This window comes from Odocoileus virginianus, chromosome 33 (genome assembly GCF_023699985.2).
Source record: "Odocoileus virginianus isolate 20LAN1187 ecotype Illinois chromosome 33, Ovbor_1.2, whole genome shotgun sequence".
NCBI classification, from domain to species: domain Eukaryota; kingdom Metazoa; phylum Chordata; class Mammalia; order Artiodactyla; family Cervidae; genus Odocoileus; species Odocoileus virginianus.
This window is the reverse complement of record NC_069706.1, coordinates 25,141,094-25,166,159: the sequence shown is the minus strand read 5'-3', so window position 1 is coordinate 25,166,159 and position 25,066 is coordinate 25,141,094. Positions and strand designations below refer to the sequence as shown.

The 25,066-nt window shown below is 55.4% G+C and overlaps 4 protein-coding genes and 1 long non-coding RNA gene across 8 annotated transcripts; 2 read left to right on the top strand and 3 right to left on the bottom strand.

Moving 5' to 3' along the window:
• Nucleotides 1-706: 706 nt before the first annotated feature.
• PPP4C (protein phosphatase 4 catalytic subunit) lies at nucleotides 707-8,842 on the top strand. Of its 2 annotated transcripts, XM_020884635.2 has the most exons (9): nucleotides 707-810; nucleotides 1,042-1,204; nucleotides 4,817-4,868; nucleotides 5,819-5,869; nucleotides 6,086-6,187; nucleotides 6,759-6,932; nucleotides 7,031-7,157; nucleotides 8,107-8,296; nucleotides 8,388-8,842. In XM_020884635.2, exons 2-9 carry the CDS (start codon nucleotides 1,107-1,109, stop codon nucleotides 8,515-8,517), a joined length of 924 nt encoding a protein of 307 aa, XP_020740294.1. In that variant the 5' UTR covers nucleotides 707-810; nucleotides 1,042-1,106; the 3' UTR covers nucleotides 8,518-8,842. The 2 variants fall into 2 exon arrangements, with proteins under 2 accessions (XP_020740294.1, XP_020740295.1); XM_020884636.2 differs by lacking the exon at nucleotides 707-810 and having other exon boundaries at nucleotides 970-1,204.
• Nucleotides 8,843-9,249: 407 nt separating this feature from the next.
• TBX6 (T-box transcription factor 6) lies at nucleotides 9,250-14,374 on the bottom strand. 2 transcript variants are annotated; one of them, XM_020884626.2, is made up of 8 exons: nucleotides 13,786-14,374; nucleotides 12,874-13,111; nucleotides 11,718-11,985; nucleotides 11,491-11,637; nucleotides 11,326-11,396; nucleotides 10,230-10,303; nucleotides 9,964-10,147; nucleotides 9,250-9,867 (listed from the first exon to the last, which is right to left on the bottom strand). In XM_020884626.2, exons 1-8 carry the CDS (start codon nucleotides 13,820-13,822, stop codon nucleotides 9,654-9,656), a joined length of 1,233 nt encoding a protein of 410 aa, XP_020740285.2. In that variant the 5' UTR covers nucleotides 13,823-14,374; the 3' UTR covers nucleotides 9,250-9,653. The 2 variants fall into 2 exon arrangements, with proteins under 2 accessions (XP_020740285.2, XP_020740284.2); XM_020884625.2 differs by lacking the exon at nucleotides 13,786-14,374 and adding an exon at nucleotides 13,198-13,509.
• Nucleotides 14,375-14,465: 91 nt separating this feature from the next.
• Nucleotides 14,466-17,829, bottom strand: YPEL3 (yippee like 3). 2 transcript variants are annotated; one of them, XM_070461162.1, is made up of 5 exons: nucleotides 17,699-17,829; nucleotides 16,850-17,032; nucleotides 16,703-16,746; nucleotides 16,380-16,488; nucleotides 14,466-14,965 (listed from the first exon to the last, which is right to left on the bottom strand). In XM_070461162.1, the coding sequence occupies exons 2-5, from the start codon at nucleotides 16,964-16,966 to the stop codon at nucleotides 14,876-14,878; spliced, it is 360 nt and encodes a 119-aa protein (XP_070317263.1). In that variant the 5' UTR covers nucleotides 16,967-17,032; nucleotides 17,699-17,829; the 3' UTR covers nucleotides 14,466-14,875. The 2 variants fall into 2 exon arrangements, with proteins under 2 accessions (XP_070317263.1, XP_070317264.1); XM_070461163.1 differs by lacking the exon at nucleotides 17,699-17,829 and adding an exon at nucleotides 17,279-17,618.
• A 143-nt stretch (nucleotides 17,830-17,972) lies between these two features.
• LOC139032870 (uncharacterized) lies at nucleotides 17,973-19,631 on the top strand. Its single transcript, XR_011485500.1, has 2 exons — nucleotides 17,973-18,313; nucleotides 19,451-19,631. It is a non-coding gene; the product is annotated as an uncharacterized lncRNA (long non-coding RNA).
• Nucleotides 19,111-25,024, bottom strand: GDPD3 (glycerophosphodiester phosphodiesterase domain containing 3). Its single transcript, XM_020884594.2, has 10 exons — nucleotides 24,205-25,024; nucleotides 23,920-23,962; nucleotides 23,551-23,686; nucleotides 23,419-23,464; nucleotides 23,141-23,259; nucleotides 22,971-23,060; nucleotides 22,545-22,678; nucleotides 21,155-21,214; nucleotides 21,006-21,057; nucleotides 19,111-19,306 (listed from the first exon to the last, which is right to left on the bottom strand). Exons 1-10 carry the CDS (start codon nucleotides 24,347-24,349, stop codon nucleotides 19,169-19,171), a joined length of 963 nt encoding a protein of 320 aa, XP_020740253.2. The 5' UTR covers nucleotides 24,350-25,024; the 3' UTR covers nucleotides 19,111-19,168.
• Between the last annotated feature and the right edge of the window lie 42 nt (nucleotides 25,025-25,066).

Genomic DNA, 25,066 nt, shown 5'->3' with positions numbered 1-25,066 from the left:
AGTTGCTCAGTCGTGTCCGACTCCATGTCGTGTGCGACCCCATGGACTGTATAGCCTACCAGGCTCCTCCGTCCATGGGAATTTTCGGGCAAGAATACTGGAGTGGGTTGCCATTTCCTTCTCCACGAGATCTTCCCCACCCAGGATTGAACCCAGGTCTCCCGCATTGTAGACAGACGCTTTACCGTCTGACTGCGAACAGGACCAAGTTCCATCTCTCACGGGTTGTAATGGGGGAAAGTGAAAGTGTTAGTAGCTAAGTCGTGTCCAACTCTGCGACCCCATACACTGTAGCCCACCAGGCTCCTCCATAAGATTTCTCAGGCAAGAATACTGGAGTTGGGATTCCCCAGGGGATCTTCCCAACCCAGGGATCGAACCAGGGTCTCCTGGATTGCAAGCAGATTCTTTACCACTTTGCCACTAGGGGTCAGTACTGGGGGAGGTCCATTAAAACAGGTAAACAAAATCTTGTAACCTAAAGCTACAAGGCGGTGCCCCAGCTCACTGAGTTTGAGATCCTTATCAGCCTTCCCGGTGCCAATCGGCTTAGCCTATAATCACTTCCGCCCGCTAGTTGCCGACATCCGGTTCCTTGGGCTTATTTCCCTTCTTAGGCCTGAGGGGGTGGGGTAAGGGCGCGGCGCGGGAGGGAGGAGTGCGTGTATGACGCCACATCCGGCTCGGGGCGGAACTGGTCTCCCGCTGCTTCCGCGGCGGGGCCGGAAGTAGAAGCGGTGGTGGCGGCCCAAAGCGAAGGGAAGGAGGAAGAGAGGGAGCCCGAGAGCCAGAGCCGGAGTCGCCGCGGCGGTAATCGTCGGAGAACCCTCTAGGCCACCGTCCCCAGCGCGGGCCCGTGGAGTTCGACGGGAGTTAGCCGGGGGCGGCCCGGGCTGCGGGACGCTGGGGGCCCCGGGGCCGATGTGAGGGGAGGCGGGAGTTGGGGGGGGGGGCGGGCCAGCTCCAGAATCCAGTTGCCCCCGCCGACCCGGCGCCCCCTAGGGACACTCTGATCCGCGGGTTCATCTTCGCCTTTCCCAGGAGACCCCTGTGCGGTGCGGAGGGGGCGGCGGCCCCGGCTCTAACCCGCGCCGGGGGGGTGGGCCATGGCGGAGATCAGCGACCTGGACCGGCAGATCGAGCAGCTACGGCGCTGCGAGCTCATCAAGGAGAGCGAAGTCAAAGCCCTGTGCGCTAAAGCCAGGTGAGCCCGGTGGCTCCGTGAAAGAGAGACTTGGGGTTTCGGCCTGGGGTAAACCCAGCTGAAAACTTTGGGCCTGGCTCATCCTGGAAGCTTTCCAAAGAGGAGCAGAATAGGGCCTCTTTCCTCGAGGAGCTACCAGCCTGTTGGGTGAAGACAGACCTGGATAAAGACACTTGAAGTATTAGATGATGTGCTTTCAGTGGAGTGAAGTATAAAAAATACTTAAGAAGATCAGGGGAACAACCCTGTCTGAGGGGCAATAGAGAATGTCTCTTGGAGGAACTGAACTTGGGGATAAACCTCGAAGAATAAGATGATAAAAGGAGGTGTCAGCAAGAACAGGAGTTCAAGGCAGGAAAGCTAAAGCCTCTGTGGTTTGTAGTAGTCTTTTAATTCCAGTAACAACCCTAAAAGGTGGGTGGAATTGATCCCATCTTACCGGTGAGGACTCTTATGTTCAACAGTTAAAGGATGGATCCTAAAGCCAGTTTTCCGTGTCCTGTCCCTTTTCGGGCCATAATGCAAGAAAGTGGAATTGGATTACTCATATTGATTGTGGAAGCCTAAGAAATAGTAGTAAATAAGCCAGAGGAGAAATAAGCAAGGTGTGAATGGAGGCCCAACTAAGGGTTCTGTGGGAAGTAGGATGAGGTAGTGGTTGAGAGCCAGGCTTTGGAATGTGACGGCACTGGGTTGGAAGCAGCTTTGCCACCTCCTAGCCTTGTTGGTGATCTTGAGGTCTCTGAGATTGTTTTTTCCTCTGGAGATGATAAAGCAAGATAATAGTACTTACCAAGATGATTGTGAAGAGCAAGTAAGTTGGTGCTTGGAATGTGCTTAGGCTTTGGTTAAATGTCAGTGCTAGACAAACATTAGGTGTTATTGTTCCTACTTTGTGGGAAGAGTGCAGTGCTGATAAGGGCAGAAGTTACTAGAAAAGGTGGCCTTGAAAGCTGAAAGTAATTTGGAGAGCTAATGGGGGCAGGCCCACTGAGGAAGGGCATTCACAGCAGGAGAATGGGGATAGATCTCTGAGGGATGTGGGCAGCTGTGAAGAGACCAGTTACCTGCCTCCTGAGGAACTGTCTGGCTTCTACACACTGGAGAACTGTGCAGAAAGGGTCAGCAGAATTACCTCACATTTTTTTTTTTTTGAACAACAGACCCGTTGTTCACCTGGGCTTATACTGGCAAAGACCTTATGTCCATTTCTTTCCCACAGCAGTCTTACAAAGTTGAAATAATTTTCCCCATTTACAGAATAGGAAGCCGTGACTCCTTGAAGCCTAGTGACTTGACTGAGGCCACTGATAAAGAGGCCATTGGGCTCTTTGTTTGACTTTGCCCCACAAAGACCTGTCACCGCCAGGCAGGGCCTGTGGGTTTGGTGAACACGCAGGGCCCCCTTTTAAATGCTCGTGTGTGATCCTTCATGTTTTGCCAGCTCAAGATTTCCCTGACCAGACCAGCCCCTAGATGTTTTCAGATATCCCTGCTCCCTCAGTCTTCATTGGCATTTTTTTAGGAACTTAAACCTGTTGTTGCCTGGCACTATTCTTCCTGTAAGTTTTGTGCCCCTCACAAGGCCTGGATCAGTGTGGCAGTGATGATAGCTAATGCTTGGATAGTGTGGGATTTTCAGAACAACAGAAGTTATGTGTTCAGTCTTCATTGCTCTTTGCAGCCCTGTGCAGTGGGCAGGGCAGAGGTGAGTATTTCACAAAAGAGGAAACTGAGCCTCTTACCCCTGGTCTCACAGCTGATCGGAGGGGAAGCTGGTTTTGGATCCAGGTCTTTGTCCTCCACGCTCACTGACAGCCCAGCAGACATTTAGACTCTGTGAATGGCAGCAGGGGGCTACTGAGGAGTGGGAGGTCTCTGTCCAGCTCATGAGATGGAGCTTGGAGGAACTCGGCTCGGGCCGGAGGTGGCCACTGTTGTCCCAGGCCCAGTCTGGAAGAGACCCAACTCAAGCATTTGGCCATGGCTTCCTGGAGACCCACCAGGGCCCCAGGCTGAGGCTGGTGGTGTCAAGAACTTTTGCTTGCCCAGTGGATACCGAGACTCGATACCTTGAATGTGCAAAGGCCTGGGAGCTGCATTTGCTCCTGTTAAAAACATCAGCAGTTGAGAACAGCAGAGGGTTTTGAATGAGGTGGTTTTCAGGATGAAGTATAGCTTTGTCACCTGTAAATGGTATGGCCCTGGTCCAGTCACTCTTATGTCTCCATGTCTTTGAAATTCTTGCAGAGCTCAGATGAGATTCTGCATATCCAGAGACAGCATCTCTAATTCTTTGGTCAGTGGTCAGCAGTGAAGGTGAGCAAGTGTGAGCCCTCAGAGGGCTGGTGCCAGGGCCTTGCTGGCACTGAGGCAGGTTTTGACCAAGTCTGTGGAAGGGGCTGGTGTAAAGTCTCAGGAGATTGGTTCTCTGAGTTCCCAGCCACCCTCCAGCTTTGTGACCTGGATCCTGCCCCTTTTCTCTCTCAACCTTGGTTTCTTTGTCAGATGAGGATGGAAAGAACCTCCCAAGTCAGTTGGAAAAGTATTGTAAGCGGTGGTGTGAGGATGTTCGGTACAAGATGCAGGACAGGTGGGAGAGCCTGGCTGCTCTCTGGCCCCTTGGATCACCACCAGCGGCTCTTCCCATTCCTGGAAACCAGGGCACACCTCCCTGGAGCCGCCTTAATTACGCAGCGCACCCTGAGCCCAGGGAGCTCCTGGTATGGTGGGAAGGCACTGGCCGAGAGAGTGAGGGCTGAGCAGGTGCCTCCCACATCAGACTCGCTTGATAAGAGCCAGACCCCAGAGCAGGCAGCCTTGGTTCAGTTCCTGTCTGTGACCACAGCCAGTTTCTTCATCTGAGCCATGGGAATCATCATAGCACCTGCCTTTGAGGGTGGTGGTTTGAGTGCCCACATCATCCATGCAGAACTCTTTAACTACCGACCTGGCACATGGTGTGAACTACAATGTCCTTGGCTCCTGTGAGCGTCAAGGATGAAATCTAGAAGCACAGCACTACTTAACGTTGGGTGTCCTTAACAGACAGTGATTTCCATGTCACACTTGTTCAGATAGAAGTAGATCACACTGCAAGGAGAGAGGGAGCACAGAGTCCTCGCTTCCTCTGAATGACAGAAGAGTGGCAACAGCATATCGCTTTTGAAGGTAGATCTGATGGCTGGCCTGCCCAGGGCACCACCCTTGTGCCTGAGAACATTCCAGGGGAAGAAGGCCCCTGGGGTGGGGAGAGAGGGGCTGTAAGAGCCCAGCCAAAGCACTGTGTGGACAGGAGGAGGAGCTCTGTCTTCTGGGAGTAAGTGCCAGATGTGTGAAAGGGAGCAGCCAGGAGGGTCAAGGCCAGGAAAATCCCAGACTCCTTGGGAAGGCCTTAGATGCTGAACAAGAGCTGGGGCTTCGGCCTGTTGACTGCAGGGAACCACAGAAGGGTCTCGAACTGGAGGACTGTGGTCAGCCTCTCCTGGGGTAATTGTATACTTCCGACTTGCCCCGTGGAGGTTCAAGCCTCATCCTCTCTTCCCCTGCAGAAAAGGTCAGAAATTGGGTTGGGCTGGCCCGGCTCTGATAACTTTGATCTTCTGTCTCCAGAGAGATCTTGGTGGAGGAGAGCAACGTGCAGAGGGTGGACTCTCCAGTCACAGTGAGTACCCACCGTCCCTCCACAGCCTAGCTTGGTCTTTTAGGCCCATGGACATCCTCCTTAGTCTTGCGGGCTCCGGGGTCTACCCCTCATCCCTGGGCGCCCCATCTTGAAGAGAGCCTTGCTAGAAGAAATGGCGGTTGTGGGCCTGGTCTTTGGAGTCACTGGAGGGATGCTCTTGGCCTGGGCAGAAGGACTCTTTAATTTGGTGAGTGAGTGCACTCCACGTGCTCCTGTGTGTTACTAGTGACTTTATTCTGGGTGCCTGGAGGGGAGTAGGCAGAGGAGGGGGTCAGGTCCTCTGGGAGCTGCAGGTCTAGCTGGAAAGAATTGCTCTAGCTCGTGCCTACAGAATAGTTGGCACTCAGAGTGTGATGGGGGCATTGGGGTGGGAGAGTAGATTTTCGACTCCGGGAAGCTGAGGCTTTCAGTCAAAGGAAGATGTCCTGGAAGAGGAAATGACAACCAGCTCCAGTATTCTTACCTGGAAAATTCCGCAGACAGAGGAACCTGGTGTGCTGTAGTCCATGGGGTTGCAAAGAGTCGGGCATGACTGAGCACGTGCACACACGTGCATGCATGTACACACACACACTTTCTCTCTCGGCTTAGCCGAGACTGATAAGGATCTTCTAAAGCAGGGACTTCCAGGCAGCTCTTGCCCTCTGAGATGGCCCACATTCTGTCTGTGGAGTGTATTTCTCTAAATAAATCCATTTCTTACCCATAAATAAATGAAGCCAAGGCTTCCCTGGTGGTCCAGTAGTTAAGACTCTGTGCTTCCACTGCAGGAGTTGTGGGCTTCTGGGTTTAATCCTTGGTGGGAATTAAGATCCCATGTGCCATGCAGTGAGGCCAAAATTTTAAAAAAGCAGTAGGGTGTTTTTGAAGGACAGCCCCTGGCAGCATAGGCTTTCAGACTGAGTTCTGACTTGTCTTCTCACTTCCAGGTATGTGGTGACATCCATGGACAATTCTATGACCTCAAGGAGCTGTTCAGAGTGAGTGTGGGGAAATGCCAGGAAAGGTGACCCAGGGGATGGCTGCAAGACCCCTTTAGTTGAGAGTGGAAACTTTGGTGAGTGGGTTGGGGATCAGAGGCTTCTAGTTAGGTAGGCTCATTGTGAAAGAAGGGTCTCGACTTGACTGAAGATGGGCCACTACAGTGAGTTGGGGAGAGTTTAGGACCAAGCTAAATCTTCTTTCTCCCTCCCCAGGTGGGTGGCGATGTCCCTGAGACTAACTACCTCTTCATGGGGGACTTTGTGGATCGTGGTTTCTACAGCGTTGAAACGTTTCTCCTGCTGCTGGCACTTAAGGTGGGACCCCCTGGCTTCTGGAGCCAAGACCTCGGTCACATCTGGCCTGACCTGCCTGCATCCTTTCTGCCCTCATCTCCTGCCCCACCCGCCCCCAACTCTTGAGCTGCGCTGTTGTTGATGGACTGTTTCGGCTTGGGTGGTCAGGCAGCTTTCCTTGACTTGGGGGCATCTGATGAAATCAAGATGGGGGCGGCATCGTAGCCGGAGGGAGGAGAGGCTCATTCTGTTCAGAAAGTGGCACGGAGTATCCACTGGTGGGAGAGAGGTTGTAAGGGGCCAGATGACAAGGTGCACTAAATATTTTGTAAGGGCTTGGTCCGTACCTGGTGGATGAAGGAGGGACCGTTAGGTTTGTAGTTGAAGTGGGGGGATGGGAGGGAGTGTGAGAGGATTCAGCTTTGCATCCTTTGGAGGAGGGACGGGGAACCTGTGAGGTGAGTGTGACACGATTTGTGCAGAGATGATCGGAATCTGGACTGGAGCAGTGTTGATGAGGGTGGAGCGGGGCTGGCAGACAGGAGGATATGGAGGGAGGGAGGGACAGGCCCTGCATGGTGACTGCCTCCAGGTTCGCTATCCTGACCGCATCACCCTGATCCGGGGCAACCATGAGAGCCGTCAGATTACCCAGGTCTACGGCTTCTATGACGAGTGTCTGCGCAAGTACGGCTCGGTGACCGTGTGGCGCTACTGCACTGAGATCTTTGACTACCTCAGCCTGTCGGCCATCATCGATGGCAAGGTAGGCCCGCCGCGCGGCTCCCTGGGGACGAGAGGGACGGGAGGGACGGGAGGGCTGGGAACGGCGCCAGACCTCAGCTGATCTTGCTTTCCCCGAAGATCTTCTGTGTGCACGGGGGGCTCTCCCCATCCATCCAGACGCTGGACCAGATCCGGACAATTGACCGAAAGCAAGAGGTGCCCCACGACGGGCCCATGTGTGACCTGCTCTGGTCCGACCCTGAAGGTGAGGGCAGGAGCTCTGCTCTTAGTTTGGTGAGTGACCGAGGGGGTCCTGTGGTTAGAGCAGGTGCCTGGAAGGGATGGCCCTGGGCAGGTGAGTTTGGGGCAGAGCAGGGCTGGTCTTCACTGGTATTGGTGCTTGCTGGCCAGTGGGGTGGCATCCTCTATGAGGAGTGGGGATGGGGGTAGCTGAGTGCTTTGAGCTGGGGGGGTGGGGGGAGGTGTACGTCATACCTCAGGAGCTTGTTGAAAGTGAGTCATCAACTTCCTGAATGTGAAGGGACTGCTGGAAGGATCAGGCTCCCAGAATGATAGCCCCCAGAACTTGCCTGCCAGTGCAGGAGATGTAAGAGATGCGGGTTCAATCCCTGGGTCGGGAACATCCCCTGGAGGAGGCCGTGGCAACCCACTCCAGTATTTTTACCTGGAGAATCCCAAGGACAGGGGAGCCTGGTGGGCTACAGTCCGTGGGGTCACAAAGTCAGACGTAACTGAAGTGACTTAGCACGCACACACAAGGACCCCTCATGTTGTGGGCATCAGCTGGTATAGAGCATCGCTGAGATGAGAGCCAAGCCTCCCAGTACCAGTCTGGGGCTCTTGTGCTGTGACACCAGCCTCCACTCCCTCTCTGCCCTGTCCCTACCTCCCCGCCGGCTGGGCTGCCCTGAGTCACAGGTGCCGTCCCAGCATGCTTACTGTCAGCACCTCCTTCCACCCTTGTGTGGACCTGTTGGTACAGTAAATTAGACGGTCACTGATGATCAGGTGGCTCCAACTATCAGGAGATTCTTTCTTCTTTGGAGCGTATCCACTTGAGCATTTGCTGTCCTGTCCTGAGGCTTCCTCAGAATACCTTTGGGCCCTGTGCTGTTGCTGCACAGGCCTCCCTGGGGGAGGGCAGCGGGCGGCCCTGAGAACACCCTCACCACCCCTTCCTTCGTTTGCCTCAGACACCACAGGCTGGGGCGTGAGCCCCCGAGGGGCTGGCTACCTGTTTGGCAGTGACGTGGTGGCCCAGTTCAACGCAGCCAACGACATTGACATGATCTGCCGTGCCCACCAACTGGTGATGGAAGGTTACAAGTGGCACTTCAACGAGACTGTACTCACTGTGTGGTCAGCACCCAACTACTGCTACCGGTGAGCTGCCTGGGCTGGGGAGGTTGAGGTAGGGATCCAGGCTGAGCCATTCTGTTAACACTGCTGCCCCGGCCTTCCCCCCGACTTCCAGCTGTGGGAATGTGGCAGCCATCTTGGAGCTGGACGAGCATCTCCAGAAAGATTTCATCATCTTCGAGGCTGCTCCCCAAGAGACACGGGGCATCCCCTCCAAAAAGCCCGTGGCCGACTACTTCCTGTGACCCCTTCGGCCCTGCCCCTCTCCAGCCCCCGGACCACTGTGACTCTGCCCTCTTCAGACGGAGGCTGGGCATGGGGGGGGCTGTCCCCGGCTTTGCTCTCCCTGCAAAAGAGGGCACTTCGAGGGTGAGGACTTTTCTGGAGAGGCTGGGAGCCTCAGTTCCATGCTCCTCCTCCCATCTCCCCACTTGAACCATGAAGTTTCCAATAATTTTTGGTTTTCTTTTTTCCCTTTTTTTTTTTTTTTTTTTTTTGTTTTTAGATAAAAATTTTGAGAAAAACAAAAAAAAAAAGAAAAAAATTCTAATAAAAGAAAAATGGTCTTTGGGTTGGTGTCAGAATTGACTGGGGATGAGCAGTGGTACCAGCCTGGGACCTGGGATTCATGTCAGGACTTTGATGCCCCAGAACCCTAATCCTGCCAGCAAGGTGAGGCTCAGGCCAGTCAGCTTGCCCAGAGACTCCTGGTCCCCATCCAGTGACAGTGATTGCTCCTGGGGGCTTCCTGAGTGCCAGGGAGAGCGCTGGGTTCTCGGGCAGCCCCATTTAATTCTCAGAATGGCATGTCAAGACAGATTCCTCCATCTTCCTGAAGCGGAAGCAGACCCCAAGCATTGACTTAGATGCACAAGGTCAAGCAGCTGGAAATGACAAGTCTCAATTGGGGCCTGCATCTCCTCACAAAACCTCTGCTCACCCAGCCCCACTCAGGGCCAAAGACCATTAGCCCAGTGTTCTCAGAGCACTGATGTCTTTCGAGTTTTATTAACAAAAATACTCTGGACCTGAGAACCGACCCGTGTGGCTCGCCCTGGGGAGGGGTAGGACTTGCAGAGCCCAAGGCTGAGGGTGAGGGTGGGAGTGCTGGTCCCAGGCCCCATTTGGCCGGCAGAGCCCCCTCCATTCACACCGAGGTGAGAGCCTGGAAGGGGAAGCTGGCCCCAGCTGGACTCCCAGCAGCTTAGCCAGAGCTTTGAAGCCAGAGGGGGGTGGGAGCGAAATCAAAGTGTGAAGTGGGGTGGGGGAGGCCCAAGGCAGCCATTTGGTGTGGGGGAGGGGGTAGTGGAAGTGAGGGGGCAACAGACCTGGGGGAAGGGAACTGGAAGATGGGGAGGGAGGCAGGGGGCTTAGCAAAGGCTCAGTACATTGGTTTGGAGCCCACATCCAGGTAAGGCCCAGGCCCAGGGTAGGGCAGGGGGATGGGGCCCCCTTGGAGGAAGTGCGAGGCAAAGGATGCTGGGGGTGCTGCTGCTGGATATCCTGAGCCTGCTGGTCCAGGCTGCAGCTCCAGGAAGGCGGCTGAATAGGGGGCTGGGCGCCCAGAGTCTGGAGCCTCCGGGAAGCTGGGATTCCTGAAGAGCGGAGAGGTATCAGAACAGGGGAGAGGGGACTCCCCACCCCCGGGCCCAGCCTGGAATAGCCCAGCCCTGTGCCCTTGACCCACTCACCTGGTTGGAAGGTGACTGGGGGCCCCGTGGAAAGCGGCAGGGTGCAGCAGGTAGGCCTCAGCACTGGGGCCACCGCAGGGAGGAGCTGGGGCACGGGCAGCTTCCCCAGGTACTGGGGCCTGCTCGGGATCTGACTCCCGAACATCCCCACCCAGTGTGGAATCACAGGGACCACCTGGAGCATCTGGGGAGACAGAAGGGCCAGAGTGGGTTAAGGAGGATCGGCATCTCGGGCCTGGTCCCATCACCTCTGGAACAACACTCACCTCCACTCCCATAGGCCGCTGTGGCTGCTGGCTCTGGGCCCCGCAGTTTCCTCTTCACACGGGCGTCTCGCTCCCTGGGGGACAGTGATGATGATGGTGATGATGATAATGGTGATGATTATGGTAATAATGGCACTTACCAGGTGCCAGGCACTTCACCCAGGGACCCTATCAGGTAGGTGCCATTATTATACCCATTTTACAGAAGAAGGAATGGAAGGCCAGAGAATTAAATGATTAGAAAACAGCAGCTGTTTAGTTACTAAGTCGTGTTGGACTCTTGCGACCCCATGGACTGTAGCCCGCCAGGCTCCTCTGTCCATGGGATTGCCCAGGCAAGAATACTGAAGTGTGTTGCCATGTCCTTCTCCAGGGGAATCTTCCCAATCCAGGGATCAAATTCACGTCTCCTGCATTAGCAGGCAGGTTCTTTCCACCGAGCTACCCTGATAACTTGTCAAGAGTGATACTGTTATATTCATCAGGGTGATCCTTGAGTTAATACCTATCTCTTCTGGCTGATTTTAAGTGTCTTGAGGGCAAGGGCCAGCTCTGAGGGGGTAGGGTTAGTTAGAAGAAGCTAATGACCTAACCAAACCTTTACAGCCCACCATAATCTGGCTCCCTATTACCCCTCTCACTCCACACCAGCCATACTGTAGTATGCTCCTACCTCAGGCCCCTGGCATGTTCCCAGATATTCACATGGTTCCCTTTCGTGCTTCCTCCAAGTCTTCTCAAACGTCCTCTTAGTGAGGCCTTGCCAGGATTCACCTCTCCAGTCCTGATCTTCCTTGCTTTCTTCTCTCTATAGAGCTTATCCCTAACATATTTATTTCTCTTGTTTACTTGTCTGTTCTGCCCACTAGAGTATCAGTTCCACGAGGGCAGAGGCTTTGGTTTGTTCTGTTCACTGCTGCATCTTCACTCCCTAGAACTGTGCCCAGCACATAAACAGGCACTAAATAAGTATTTGTCAGATCAGTGAGTGACAACAGGGGTTTACTTACATTGGGTTCCAGGAGTCCAGTACAGTGCCCGGTACACAATCAGTAAACATTTGATGACAGTGACTGAATGACTGAATGATGCCCACCTCTTACAGTTTCGGCCGTTCTCCCGGAAGCCCTTGGCAAAGGGGTTGGCTGCAATCTTCAGTTGCGTGATCTGGGTGGGCGGGGGAGGGGATGCCGCACACCCAGAGTCAAGACTCCTGCAGCCAGAGCAGGGCGATGCCACCCGCTCCAGCAGGATCACTCACCCGTGGGTTCTGGTAGGCTGTCACGGAGATGAACGTGGTCTCCGGGAAGCGGAAGGAGGCAACGCCCCCCCAGTGCTGGCTGCAGAGCTGGGCGGCCCGCACCAGGTGTATGCGGGGCTGATACTTATGCATGGAGTGCAAGATCAGCTGGGAGGGAAGAAAGAGGAGTGACTCCCTACCCCGGTCCCAGCCCAACCCGCATCGGGGGATCCCAGTCTGGGCCTCACGTGGCCATGGGGGTCCAACGTGCTGTTGGTGAGCTTGACTCGGTGGAAAGACACAGGCTGCCGCATCCAGTGGGCTCCGGTGGCAGGGGAGTCCGGGTGAATGTAAACACGGTCAGGCAGGCGGGGCTCTGCCTTGCCGCTGGGCTCCCAGCGCCGGCCCTGCCAGCGGTAGCGAGCCCCATCCACCGGAACCACGTCCAGAAGAAACAGGTAGCGGGCCTCGGGGTCCAGGCCAGTTACTGATACTCGGCAAGCAGGGAACATGCGCCTGGATGGGGGAAGGGACCAGAGCGTCCTGGAGCTACCCACTAGTCGGGGGTGAGCACAGCAGCAGCGAGGCAGCATAGCCACTGGCTCATCCAGTCAGAGACTTGAGGAATGTGGAATCAGAACTCAGAAGGCAGGATCTTAGCTGTAAACCTGTCTCATCCCATTTTACAGATGAGAACAGGACAGACAGGTCAGGTGATGTGACCAGAGTCACACAGCAGGGTAGGAGCAGAGTCTGGAGCCCTAACCCCTCAAACTCCACTTGCAGAAGCAGGAGTGACACACTTCTCCCCTAGAAATCTTGCCAGGAGCCTTCTGCTCCCTACCCTGCTCTTGCTTCATCTTCAGCACCAGAATCTACAGCTGCTGGACAAACTTGCTTCAAAGAAAATAAAAAGAGGACTTGCGTGCTAGTGCCTGAGCCCTGAGGCTAGAGAAAGACCCACTGACCATACTGACCATATCCCTGCCTCCAAGGTGACCCCAGAACTAGTCACATACTGACCCCTGATCCTGGCCAGACTTCCCTGATGCTGGTCAGTGGCTGACCCTTGACCCCCGTTATAGTCTGAATCCTGAATCTAGGTGCAGACTGACCCCTCATCTAGGCCACATACTAACTTATAGCCCAGTCAGACTTTCTGTCCCTAGCCCAGAAAGATCCAGGACACTTGCCATAGATTAGTCCCTAAACCAGCCAGACTCCACAGACTGACCCTTGACCCTTGCCACAGAATGACCCCTGACCCAGGCCACAGTCACACTCTGAACTCAGGCAGAGCTCTAGCCCCCTTAGAAATCCTCACACCAGCCCCATCACCAGGAACTCTGCCCTTCCCGCACCAGGAACACACTGGGTTCTCTGACCCTGGCCCAGCCCCCTCACCTCCCAGCTTTGGTGATGATCATCTCTGTTCCCACGGAGTTGAACTCTTTCCACAGCTCCCGGTTCTCCAGGCTCAGGCTGACTCCAGGGAGTGAATGAAGGCCCTCTGGGGCTGAAGGGGGTGGGGGCTCAGTGCCCAGGGCTGGGGGCAGCGGGGGTAGAGGTGGGGGAGCAGCCAGAGTTCTGGGAGCAGCCTCAATCCCAGAGAGGAAGCAATCCAGTTTGGGAGTGTCCAGATCTGGAGATGGGAGGAGAATGAGGGGCCAGCTGAGGGCCACAGCCCCCACCCCAATTCCTACACTGAGCTCAGTTCTCTCTGCTCACCAGGGTAGCGGTAGCCCTCTGCCAGGGCAGGCGGGAAGCTGGAATCTGCCCCAGGCTGGGGGGGTCCAAGGCGGTAGCCAGTCCCCAGGGAGGGGTACAACTCTCGTGGGTGGTACATGGAGTAGTCCTGTCTGGCCTCGGGACACGCTGCCTACAGTGCCCCAGTGCTGAGAGATGCCCCCTTTATAGCTCACAGCTCAGCCCCTTCCAGACCCAGGATCACAGCCCCTCCCCTCTTTGGGGCCCTGGAGTTAGGCTGGGGTGGAGACCCCTGGGGCCTGGAAGGGGTCCAAGAGGGGGCCGGATACCTGGGTACCCTCCCCTCCTCCCCTCCCCCCCCCCAGGCTTCATTAGCCCCGACCCCCTGCCCCCTCATTACATAATTAACTCCTCGGCCTGATTGATCCCCGGGGCTCGACAGGGACGCAGTTTGGCGCTTCCGGCCAGCTGGTCCCCGTTCCCACGGGGGGAGCCCCAGCTAGGGATAAGCTACTGAGGGGCGGGGCCTGGACCCTGGGATGGAGCCTGGAGTCCTGGGGCAGACCTTGGCGCTCCAAACTTCTCTGGCAGGTGACCCCCCCACCCCACCTTTACTTGGAGGACGAGACTTGGAGGGAGGAAGCATGACAGGAGGGAAGGAGCAGGGCTGGAGGCACGCGGCCTGAGCTTATTGTTACGCGGGGCAATGGAGACCCCGAGGAGTCCGCAGCCGAGGCCTGAAGGCTGGAGTCCTTCCTGGCTCCCATTCTCTAAAACCTCCAGCCTCGGCCAAGTCTCAAAAGTTTAGAGACGCTCACAGCTCGACGGTCTCTGACAGCGGACTCCCGAGTTTCCCAGAAGGTCCCGCGTTGGGGAACCCTCGGAACTACACTTCCCAGCAAGCCGAGCGCCGACGTTCGGCGCGAAGGGCACAGGCGGATGCCGCTGGGGCCGCTGGAAGCTGTAGTTGAGACGAGGTGGGCGGTGAAACCCGCGGCGCGGTTGCCTCCCAGGAGAGCTGCCCCTAGGCGGCGTCAAAACTCTTAGGCTGAGGAGATGCCCATCAGCTGAGGTCAAGGCCTAACGAGCTAGAAAGGGCTCGGGAATCTCTGCCGGCAGCGAGATCCGCCGCGGGTGCTAGAGAAGACAGCTGTGTCCCAGGAGCGAAGGCTCCCAGCTTTGACCGCCGTGCCTACCCCATGCCTCCAGGACTCAAAGGGGAACAGGTCTATAGAGGCAGGAATCCGCATCTGAGTACCCCCTTCCCGGATTCCACATGAGCCTGGGGCTGTCTCCACTCCATTGTTTTATTATGTACAAACGCTACAGAACAAGGGGAGCAGACACGCGTGGGGTAAGAGGGGCCGGGGGTGGGAGGAGAACGTCACAGGGCAGATGGTGCACTGGGGCCAAGAGAGCAGCACACAGGCCATATCTAGAGGGCAGGCGGGGTGGGAAGGGGTTTAAAAACGAGATCCAAGCCAGCCAGATCGCAGGGAGGTGCGGGGGTGTCGTCCACTTTGTCCACCTTCCGATCTCCCCCCAAAGTCACAGTGCATGCAATAAAATATATATACAGGAGCTGGATCCTTCCTCTGTAGGGGGCCTGAGGGTCCAGAGCTCCGTTCGGGTGAAGGGAAGCCAGTGGCGCCCCCTGGCGGCCAGGCCGGGCTGGCGCCACATGCGTCAGGAGCAGGGGTCAGTCCCAGCCGTTGTCTTTGATCATGTGGTTGAGTTCAATGATGTACTTCCCCTCTTTGTACTTCTGGCTGCTCTCGAAGGCCTGTTCCTGAAAGGAGGGAAGAGGCTGTTATGCTTGGAGGTAGGGCAGGGCCTAACCAAAAGGGTAGGGGTTGGGGAGTGGATATGATGGGCCCCATTTTACATATGAGGAAACTATCACCCAAGAAACCAAGCCACCTGCCCACAGACACAGAGCTGATAAATGGCAGGGCCAGGTATCTAATAGGGGATAGACAGAACTCTCTGAGTGACAGGTATTTTTCAAGTATTAATGCTAATGTTGGCTCCAATAGAGAGGATATGAAAGCTTCTCCAAAGTTCCAGGGAATACAAACTGGTAGCCTCAGGACCAGTTTTGGCCTATGCATATGTTTTGTTCAACCAACAGAGAATTTAATAAAAATAACTTTCAAATACTAAAACACGGGGAAGGCCGTGCTCATTCCATTTGGCCAGAATGTCCCCCTCTGGAGATCTACATTGCCCCTTTTGCAGATCCACAGAATCTGCTTGGCCCTGCAAGCACTTGAATTTTTTGACCTCTGGATTAGGCCACTTCTTTATTTTATAGAGGTCCAGAGGGGGCAAACCACCTGTCCAGGAACACAGAGCAAATCTGTGGCAGGGCCAGGGACTAACTCAGGGCAAGGTTCTGTCTCTGCCTGGGGCATTCACCTCCCAGAGGCACTACAGCTACAAGAGATGTCCGAGGATTCCTGTCTCTTGCAATTTCCCAAGAGCATCTCCTTTTCCTGCATCTAATCTGATCCCCATAACAACCTTGGGTGCCAGGGGGTCCCTTTATCCTCTACTACCGATAAGGAAATGAGAGGATAGTGAAATCAGACCCCGAACAACAGCAGTGGCAATGAGGGCAGTGAAAAAGGAGGCTCATGAACCCAAACTCTATGTCGTTGTAGGGTCTTGGGCAACTTCTCTGATCCTCTGAATGGCAATAGGAAGCTGGGGGTCAAGGGTTTGGAGTTAAAAAAAAGAGAGAGACAGAAAATGAGGATTCTGGTCCCTGTTCTGTTACTTACCAGCTGTGTGACCTTGGGGAAGTTACCTAACATCTCTGGGCCTTCCTTTCTTCTTCTGTAAAGTGGAGATAATAACAGACTACCTACAGGATTGCTGTAATGAGTGAATGAGATAAAATATGCCAAGCACATAACAGTGTCTGGCACATAAGTATTCAATAAACAGTCATTCTGATTATATCCTCATCTCAAAAATGGGAATGCTTGTGCCTGCGAGGAGAAGGATGAGTTAAGAGAAAAACCGTAAAAGCCCTTGTAGGATGTGAGAGAAGAGACCATGGTCAAGGGATGAAAAGATAAATTTGATTTGGATGACTTGGGCCTGTACACCCTGAAAGATTACCAGATGACTGCTTGTGAGGAGGAGGTGATGTGAGGTCAGGTCAAAGACTAGCCTGAGGTCAGAGGTCACTGACTCACATATTTCCAGCCCAAAGTGGTCTTGCAGTTTTCACAATGGATGTCAGCGACAGCATGGAGGCCTGTCAGCAGCACCCGCTCCTCGGCTGGCCCGCAGCCCACGTTCACCCTGTGGGGACATGGGAGCAGTCCCAGGGAGGGTCCCTCCATCACAAAGTCTCCCTCTAGCTTGGATCCAACTGTATCTGTCCTTAGCATTCAAGAGAAGGGGGAGCACAGCTTCCTACCCAAACCAGGAGACTCTTGAGAGTCTCAGTATGATGGCAGGGGTCACAAGTCACAACAGAGGTCAGAGAAAGGGAGATGGGAGAGTGGATACTCACACAGAGTTGAAGAGGTAGGCGCGCCCCTGACTGCCCTGGAAGGACTAAAGGGTGGGAGGGAGAGAGGAAGGTGTCAGGGCTACTGGTGGGGAGCTGCCAGGCAGTCCCTCTAGTCTCCCATTCCAGCCCCAGCTGTGACCTGGTTACCTTGGAGATGAGGTCGTCGTGGTTGGCCAGGTGAGCGCGGCAGTGGGCACAGCTATACCTCCGGTGACAATCATCCAGGTAGGCCTGAAACGTCTTGGGCTTTGAAATCCGCACCATGGCGGGGGCCGGGGGCAGTGGCCCCACGCGGGGAGCGGCCCACGGGGAGCAGAGGGAGCCCAGTGCCTGCAGGGGACGGAGTGGGCTGTCAGGACCCCGGCTACACACACGCAGGCACGCCCTGGGCCACGGGGACTCTCTCTGTCACACTTGGCTGCTGTCTTCTCTCCCCAGAGCCAGCAGCCTCTCCAGGGGCCAGAGCTCTCAGTTTTGACTCACGGAGGAGGCCTCAAGTTGCATCAACGGGGAAACTGAGGCTAGGAGGAGTCCCAAATGAGTCACCCACCTGCTTTCGGCCTCACCCCTGCTGACCTGGCAACTGAAACTGGAGGAAGGGGCTCCAGAATAGATGACTGTCAGTTCTCTGTTTAGGGGGAGCTTGCAAGGGGTTGAGGATTGTATGGTCCTTATGACCTCATCTGAACTGCAGGGGTTGGGGGCGACTTCCTTTGAGGTCCAGAGAAGTCACCTAGGGAGAGGATCCCTTACCTGGAGAAAGCAGGAGGCCTCACTGAGGGTGGAGGGTCATCTAGGAGGGGAGGGGCTCTTACCCGGGAGCGCGGAGGCCTTGCCTATGCCGAGGGGATCTTACCTGCATCGCGGAGCCTTACCTGAGACCCCGGGGCTCACCTGGGGAGCGGGGGTGGGGGGCGGGCGCCGAGGGAAGGGGCAGTCCTCGCCGCCGGGGCGGGGGCGCGGGGCGACGCGCAGCCCTGACGATGCGGTCCTCACCTCGCCTGGGCGCGCGGGGGTCCGATCCGCCGGGGTGGCCTGGCCTGGGAGAGGGGGGCGCTCCTAGTGGGCGCCGTCCCCCCCGGCCCGGGTTCGCAGCCGCCGCGACTTGTTTACACCGAGACCAGCTGCTGCCGCCGCTGCGGCGGGAGGGGGAGGGGGCCGGCCTCTGGTCCCGGCGGCCGCCGTGACCAATCGGCGCGCAGCATGCAAATGAGGGGGCGCGTCACACAGCGGCCAGCACAAGTCTGGGCTGCCCTTCCCCCTGCTCCCGGCCCAGGCTGGCCCGGAAATGCGGCTGCGGCCCGAAACCCAGGCGGCCTGCCCCACGGCCCGGGCCTGGTCGCCCACCTGGCCCCCCGCGGTCCTCGAAGGGGCGAGGATCTGAGATACCTGACCTGACCTAGGATTAGGAGGAAGATGCTGTCTGGACTGGACGCACGGCCCCGGGAAACAATAGTCAAAATATCTGCGTTTACCCACCGATCAATGCCCTCTCCCTTAAACCCCACAGCAATCGGAGGAGGTAGCTTCTGCTATTGTTCCCATTTTCCAGGGTAGCTGAGATCCACAGAGGTCCAGCAGCTCCCCAAAGCTTATCCAGTTGATAAAGAGGTAAAGTTGAGATTCTCACTTTGGTCCATGGTTCTTGTGATAGCACTAGGGACAGACTCTCGGATGGGAAAAGCTAAAGGTATCCATCCGTGTTAGAACCCTGGGAGCCAGAGCCTCAGAACAAGCCCATTCCCACTGTTGTGCGTCCCCTGTTCCAGGCAGCCTCCTCAGATGACCTGCAGGGTTATCAGGCTGGGTTTACTGTCTTCCCCTTTTTCACCTCTGAACTGGGTTTAAAATGAAAATATTTAAACATGTCTGCCATATTAGACTTATCTTGTTCCTTGCATTGGTCCCAGTACCCTATCTAGCCTACTTGATAATTTTTGTGAACTATGTGATTCATTAAATGAATAGGGTAGTAGGGCTCCAGGGGGTGCAGGAATTGGAGAAGCTTCTGGAGTGGGAGACCGGAGAATGGAACACTGGAATGGCTAAAGTATCAGATGGGCAGCCATGCCCATCCTCTGAAACCAGGTGAGGTGGCTCCCTGGAGCAAGTCAAGCCCTTTGCTGTGTGCTTGGGGCCCTTAATGTCCTCAGGAGAATGGACCCATTGTCTGTGGCTCTGAAGGTGCAGGGGGCCTTGCGAGGGACATTCCTGAGTGCAGTGGAGGCCAGGTTGGCACAGGGTGTGGCATTACTCTCAAACTGGAATGTAGTGGAACCAGTGGCTCAGGATGGTTGAGGGCCTCAGACTGTGGCCCTCAGCTGGCCTCTTCCGTCACAAGCTGCCATCTTTATAGTCTTCTAGAATCTACTCCCCCACCCCCATCCCCCCAAGCACAGAGACGTGACTGAGAAGAATATATTTATTGGGGAAGAGAAACAGAGGAGAGGGTGAGGAACCTCTAGGTTAGGAAGCCAGGGCAGGTGGTCCACGGCTGTCCAGGTAGCACCTCAGGGCTGTTGGGTAATCAGTTACGACGCCAGTGGCCCCCAGGTTGAAGGCTACTTCGAAGTCTGACTCTTCATTAAGGCACCAAAATACCACCTGGAGGGAGGGAGGAGCTTGAAGTTTCCCAACAACTTTACCGGGCACTCCCCCTTGTATCCGGATGCTGGAGCTGATTCTTACATTTTCAGGAATTTTGTAAACTGGTTATTAAACACAGCCTTTGTTTTTTTTTTTTTGCAGGGAGTTGGGGCATCTCCAGTTCCTCAACCAGGAATTGAACCCATACCCCCTGCAGTGGAAGTACTGAGTCTTAACCACTGGACCACCAGGGAAGTCCAAACACAGTCATTTTTAAGTATTATATAAACTTACAAGTCAATAAATTATATTCAAAACAAAGATAATAAACACTCAAAACGCATCGCTTCCTGATTACTACATTTGATTCCATGTTCTGGAAGTCATCTACCTCTATTGAATGTGTAAGATGGAAATGCTATATAATGTATCATGCTACCACATGATATATCTCTTCCCAACTCCATTCAGTGAATTCATGTTGGTATCCTGAAATCCACCAAGGTGGGAGTGTATACAGCAAGGAAATTACCTGTTGTTCAAATCAAGGCTTCCCTCCCCCCACCCCCCAAGTAGGTAGTGGAACATTTACCAGCCTGCCCATGTCTCCCAACCTGCCCCTATCTGCTGCTGCTCAGACTGCATCTTCCCTGCCTCCTGAGTCCTCTCCTGTGGCCACTGAAGCAGGTGGAGATGGTATTTGTAGCCTGGGCTAAGTCACTGGCTGAACCTCTCAGTTTCTTATTTTGACAAATCAGAGTGACAGTTCAACCATCCAGAGTTACAGTGAAGATGGCAGAGCAGGTGGCCTAATCTGAAAGAGCTACGTCATCCTCAGGCCGCACTCACCCCCACATCCAATCAGTGGCCGAGTCTGGGCCTGTGACTTAACCCTTCCATCCATCCTCGCTGCTGCCACCTAAGCCCCAGTCCTGTCAGTGGCAGCATCAACTACCCAGTGACTGCCTCCACACTGGCCCTCACAATCCCTCCTCCACGTAGTGGCCAGAGTGACCCTCACTCGACAAGGCTCCATTGAGTCAGGTCTCTCCCCTGCTTAAGGCCCTCAAAAACGTCCCTTCCCTTTGGGTTGAAGTCTGAATTCCTCACTGAGGTTCCCAGGCCACTTTCTCCAGACTGCAGGCTGGTGGGGCCCCTCAGTTCCTCTGCTGGCCTCTTGCTTCTCCTGACCTTCCCACACACTGAGCCTCCTGCCAAGACACTCTCCCTTTCCCCTCCGTGTGAGCTGGCTCCTCACTTCTTCCAGAAGGCCTTCTCTGGCCCCACAGATGACAGCACTCTGTTCCCTTTCTGTCCACGGGCTGCCCCTGTAAATGCCTGCTTTTCCTCCCCTGCCCCTGATGGTACTCTCTCTGCTCCTTCCCCAGGACCATAGTGCCTGTGGTCTCAACCAAGGTTTGCTAATTAAATGACCTGGTCAGAGCTGATGCTCGGGGACAGGAGGGGGTGGGCTGATCTGATCTTTCCTGGACCCCCTCATCAGGGATCAGGACAGTTCCATACACCATCATCATCACAATGACTATCCTTTATCATGCACTTACTAAGTATCACCTACATATCCACAGGAGTTTAAAACATCATTATCCCCATTTTACAGATGAAGAAACTGAGACTCAGACAGTGACCTGCCAAGTGACCCAGCCAGTCAGAAGCAGCGCCAGCAGGCCCACGCTGTGAACAACCACTTGCTCACCTGCACCCCTCGCTGCTGCAGATGTTGGATCAGACTCTTCCTCATGATGAGCCTGGAGGGGAGCAGGGTCACAGAGGTCATGATGAGAGGGGAAGGGCGGTGACGGGTCTCTGTGGGGCCACCCCACCCAGCCTTCTTGCCCACCTCACCATTTGGCAACCACAGCCGCCAGCTGATTCAGCCTTGAGCTGGAAAACGGGAAGTAGGTCCTGTGGAGAGGTGGTGGTGTGGTCAGCCCCTGGGGTCTCTCTCTGTCACGGGGGTGGAGTGGGGTGGGGTGGTAGTGACCCTTCGAGCAGTCTCACCCCACTCCTTCTGAAAGAACCTCTGGTTGCGCAGAGGAGTAAGTCACCCACTGCTCACTGATCCTGACTCCATGCTTTGAGGGTATGCCTCCGCCCTCACTGTTTTACAGAAGAATGGAGACTTAAGAGAACGACAGTGACTTGCCTGACGTCATACAGCCCATCCATGGTGGGGCTGGGGCCACGACCCAGCAAGATTCCCAAACTGGATAGGCAGTCTGAAGTTCCTCATGGTTAGACCTGACCAATTGCAAGGCCAGACAGCACTTCACAGGTCAGCTGTTGGTCCCTAATTGCCCCACTCTAGGGGTGACTTTAGAGGCTGTTACAGTGCTCTGGAGCAGGGTCTGTGTGCTGTGTGACCTTGGGCAAATGACAGAACCTCTCTGAGCCTCAGATTCTCGATGGGTCCTGTGGGGGTCATGATTCCTGTATCTCCTGGGAGTGGTACGAGGTAAGGGTCAAATAAACTAAATGATGTGAAAACACCTTACAAACCTTGGTGATATACACCAAGTTCTGCAGTAAAATGATCTCTGTGGGATGGGGGGGGTGGGGGACGGGGCGTTGGCTGGGAGCTTCCCTCCAGACAACAGGAGCGTAGAAAGCACTGGGACAGCTACAGAGAGGGCAAAGGAAGGGTCCCAGAGGGAGAGCTGGCAAAGTATCCAAATTCCTGCTACTTTACTCAGCTGTTACTTTGTTAATCCTTGTCTCCAGGCAGGAAAATGCCTTTCTGTTTGAGAATCAGAGAGTGATGCTATAATTAATAACTGTCTCCCCAAGCAGACTGTAAGCTCCTGGAGGGCCCTACCCCACTCACATTGGTCTTATTTACTAGTGAAAGTGCATGTGAAACAGAGGAGGCATTCAAGATATATTTGTTGGATGACTGGATGAATAAATGCACCCTTGTCCTAAAACTCCATCCACATTATCACACATTTACATAGAAGTTTTTTGGGGGGGTTGGTATTCATGAATGCTTGGTGAGAACCATTATCTTCAAAAGCCCCTATGGGTGATCTTTGAGGGTAGTCAGGGAGCTGGGGACATTGGGATCTCCTGCTCTACATGGGATCCTGCACAATCGAGTTTGAGGTGGGGGGTATTTCTCTTTTTTTGAAACTTTTTTATATCACAGTAGAGTTGATTAGCAATGTGTTAATTTCGGGTTTCTGGGGCCAGAAGCCTGGGGGAGGATTTGGAAGATAGATGGAGACCTAGTAGGTACCTGTTGATGATGGTAGGCAGAAAGCAGATGAGGAACTTCTCGGGGATGGAGATGAAGGGCAGCAACCCCAGGTAATAGAAGAGCAGTATCCAGAACCCTCGGCTCAGTGTGAAGGAGGTGGGCATCTCAGGGTTCTAGGAGGCAAGGGGGAGTAAGGGGGATCAATCTGCTCCGGGGGGAGTGGAGAGGAGGCTTGGGCTGCAGGGGAACAATTTTTGACATTCAGGAAACCCCACCACCTACAGGAGCAAAGCCACATCTGGGCCCAGCATTCCAATCCCTGTCTCTCTGGCATGCCTCTGCTCACACACTTCCCCTGCCTCCCCCAGCCCTACCCCTGGAGACCCTGCTCAGGGCTCCTTCAGCAACCCTAGACCCCCCTGGCCTAGGCTTCCTGGGGAGGCGCAGAGAGGGATGGGGACTCACAGCAGCCTTGCATTTCTTCATGATGGAGCTCTTCTCTGAGGCCCAGACAGTGATTTCGTTGCGGTCGTAGTGCCTCACCAGGCCTGCTATCTGAGGAGAGGGGGCAGGGGAGGGGGAGTCAGGCCTCCATCCAGCCCTGGACCCTTGCCCACCCCTGCCCGCGGCACCACCTTGTGAATGAGCTCTTCATTTCGCTCTTTGACTTCCACACTCATGGGCGTTCTCGGGAACCTCCGGAACAAGTCCTCTAGACGTACCATGTGCCGGTCGGCCCCTTGTGCAAAGCGGCCTGGGGGTGGTGGGGAGAAGGATGAGAGAAGGATTGCTGGGGTGGGGGTGAGAGCCCCGGGGGAGGGAAAGGGTCCCAGAGGAGAAGGGGGGGCAGGAGGTTGAGGGCCTGACCCTACTCCAGTAGGCTCAGCCCAGCGCTTGCAGCCCATGCTCTTACCCGGTGAGAAGTAGACCTCTAGCTCTTCCTTTAAGAGGGGCAGGTCCTAGGGAGAGCAGGGAGCATGTCACCAGGAGGGGCATGGAGGGGGGTTGGTTCTCTGGGCGCAGTAGGGGCTGGGGCAAGGCCCACCTCAAAGTTCAGGCTGTCCACATCCCTGTTCACACCTGTCTGGCGGAACAGGTTTTTGTCGTGTGACACCACCACCACGCCATCCCTAGTCAGCTGGCAGTCAAGCTCCAGGAGGTCTGCTCGCTGGGCCATGGCGCTGTGAGAACGAACGTCAGTAAGTGGCTGGGGGACAGGGATGAGCCAGATGGCAGGGTGGTGGGGACGTTGAGGGGAATGTCAGGTAGTTCTGGCCGGATGTGCAGGCGGTGCACTGCACAACTCCCGGGGGCTCCAGTCACCCAGATCAGGAAGTGGAGGGCACCCCTTAGCATCATGCCTCATACAACTGGCACAACCTTACCCGGGGCATGGCCGGGCAGGTGGACTCACTTCTCCATAGCCTCCATAGTGTTCTCCAGGCGTTCTCCAGATCCTGTGGGGCAGTTATCGTGGGTTCCTGGGGCCAGGCCTGCCCTCCCCCCACACCCCCTGCCCCCTGCCTCATCACTTCCAGTCAGGATAGGTTGAATGGCTTCTTTTTCCCTATTCCGTCTCCTGCCCTGCCATCATTATCTCCGCCTACCTTGAACTCTGCCCTCCCTTAAACATCCTGCCGTTGGGACCTACCCCTCTCTGCTGTCCACCTGCCTTGCAGTCCTCACCAGCCCAGCTCACCTCCACGGTGGGCCCCCAGGCGGGGACGGAAGGCTGGAACCCATGGTGTGTGTAGCAGGCGAGGTCGGCGCAGGAAGAAGAAGGACAGCATGACATAGCTGCCCAGGGCGGGCAGGGCGTAGTAGAGCAGAGGGCTCATGGCCATGCCGCCTCTCCAGGCTCCGGCAGCCGCGGAGCTCAGCTTTTCCCGGTGGACTGTGCTGCTTCACTGACTGCCTGGCTGATGTAGGCTGGCTCCACCACCAGCCACCACCACACCCCTCGGGACCTGCTGAGCCTGCTGCTGGCCAGAGGCCAGGCTGCAGGGCTGAGCTGGGGATGGAGTAGAGGTAGGAGAAGAGACCAGGCAGCTCTGGGCCTCGTACCCCAGGCCCTTCGCACAGCCCAGACTCCCTGTCTCCGTGGCCACACCGGGGAAATCAAGTCCACCCTCCCCGTAGCAGGTCCACTACTACACTCCTCCTTCCCACTGGTGCCTGTTGCCAGAGTATATATACACCCCTTGCCATTTCCAGAGAATCTGGGGGTGTGCAGGGTGTCCCTGAGTCACTCTAGAATCACCTCCAGCCAGTTAGACAGGAAGCCATTAGAGAAGGGACAAGACAATGACTAAGGGGGAAACTGACCCCGACTCAACAGACATGAATTGGAGCAAACTCGCAAGAGAGTGGAAGACAGAGGAGCCTGGCAGGCTGCAGTCCATGACGTCGCAAGGAGCTGGACACGAATTAGTGACCGAACAAGAAGACCCCACTCTGTCCAGGAGTCTAGATCCCACTCCCACCCTCAACCCTGGCTGGCCAGAGGGGGAGCCGAAGGCCACCATGCCAGGTAAAGCATCAGGCTGGAAAGTCAGCGCTCA

Excerpts from the sequence above, each read along its gene's own strand:
- GDPD3 (XM_020884594.2), bottom strand. The coding sequence starts at position 24,349 with ATGGCCATGAGCCCTCTGCTCTACTACGCCCTGCCCGCCCTGGGCAGC. Across the intron at positions 23,963-24,204 it reads CCTGGGGGCCCACCGTGGAG|GATCTGGAGAACGCCTGGAG; the intron begins GTGAGCTGGGCT and ends ACTGCCCCACAG. Across the intron at positions 21,215-22,544 it reads CTGCCTACCATCATCAACAG|GACCTACTTCCCGTTTTCCA; the intron begins GTACCTACTAGG and ends ACCTCTCCACAG.
- PPP4C (XM_020884635.2), top strand. The coding sequence starts at position 1,107 with ATGGCGGAGATCAGCGACCTGGACCGGCAGATCGAGCAGCTACGGCGC. Across the intron at positions 7,158-8,106 it reads GCTCTGGTCCGACCCTGAAG|ACACCACAGGCTGGGGCGTG; the intron begins GTGAGGGCAGGA and ends CGTTTGCCTCAG. Across the intron at positions 8,297-8,387 it reads GCACCCAACTACTGCTACCG|CTGTGGGAATGTGGCAGCCA; the intron begins GTGAGCTGCCTG and ends CCCGACTTCCAG.
- TBX6 (XM_020884625.2), bottom strand. The coding sequence starts at position 13,315 with ATGTACCACCCACGAGAGTTGTACCCCTCCCTGGGGACTGGCTACCGC. Across the intron at positions 11,986-12,873 it reads ATCATCACCAAAGCTGGGAG|GCGCATGTTCCCTGCTTGCC; the intron begins GTGAGGGGGCTG and ends TCCCCCATCCAG. Across the intron at positions 10,304-11,325 it reads AACGGCCGAAACTGTAAGAG|GGAGCGAGACGCCCGTGTGA; the intron begins GTGGGCATCATT and ends ACTGTCCCCCAG.
- YPEL3 (XM_070461162.1), bottom strand. The coding sequence starts at position 16,966 with ATGGTGCGGATTTCAAAGCCCAAGACGTTTCAGGCCTACCTGGATGAT. Across the intron at positions 16,489-16,702 it reads GCCTACCTCTTCAACTCTGT|GGTGAACGTGGGCTGCGGGC; the intron begins GTGAGTATCCAC and ends ATGTCCCCACAG. Across the intron at positions 14,966-16,379 it reads CCACTTTGGGCTGGAAATAT|GAACAGGCCTTCGAGAGCAG; the intron begins GTGAGTCAGTGA and ends CCCTCCTTTCAG.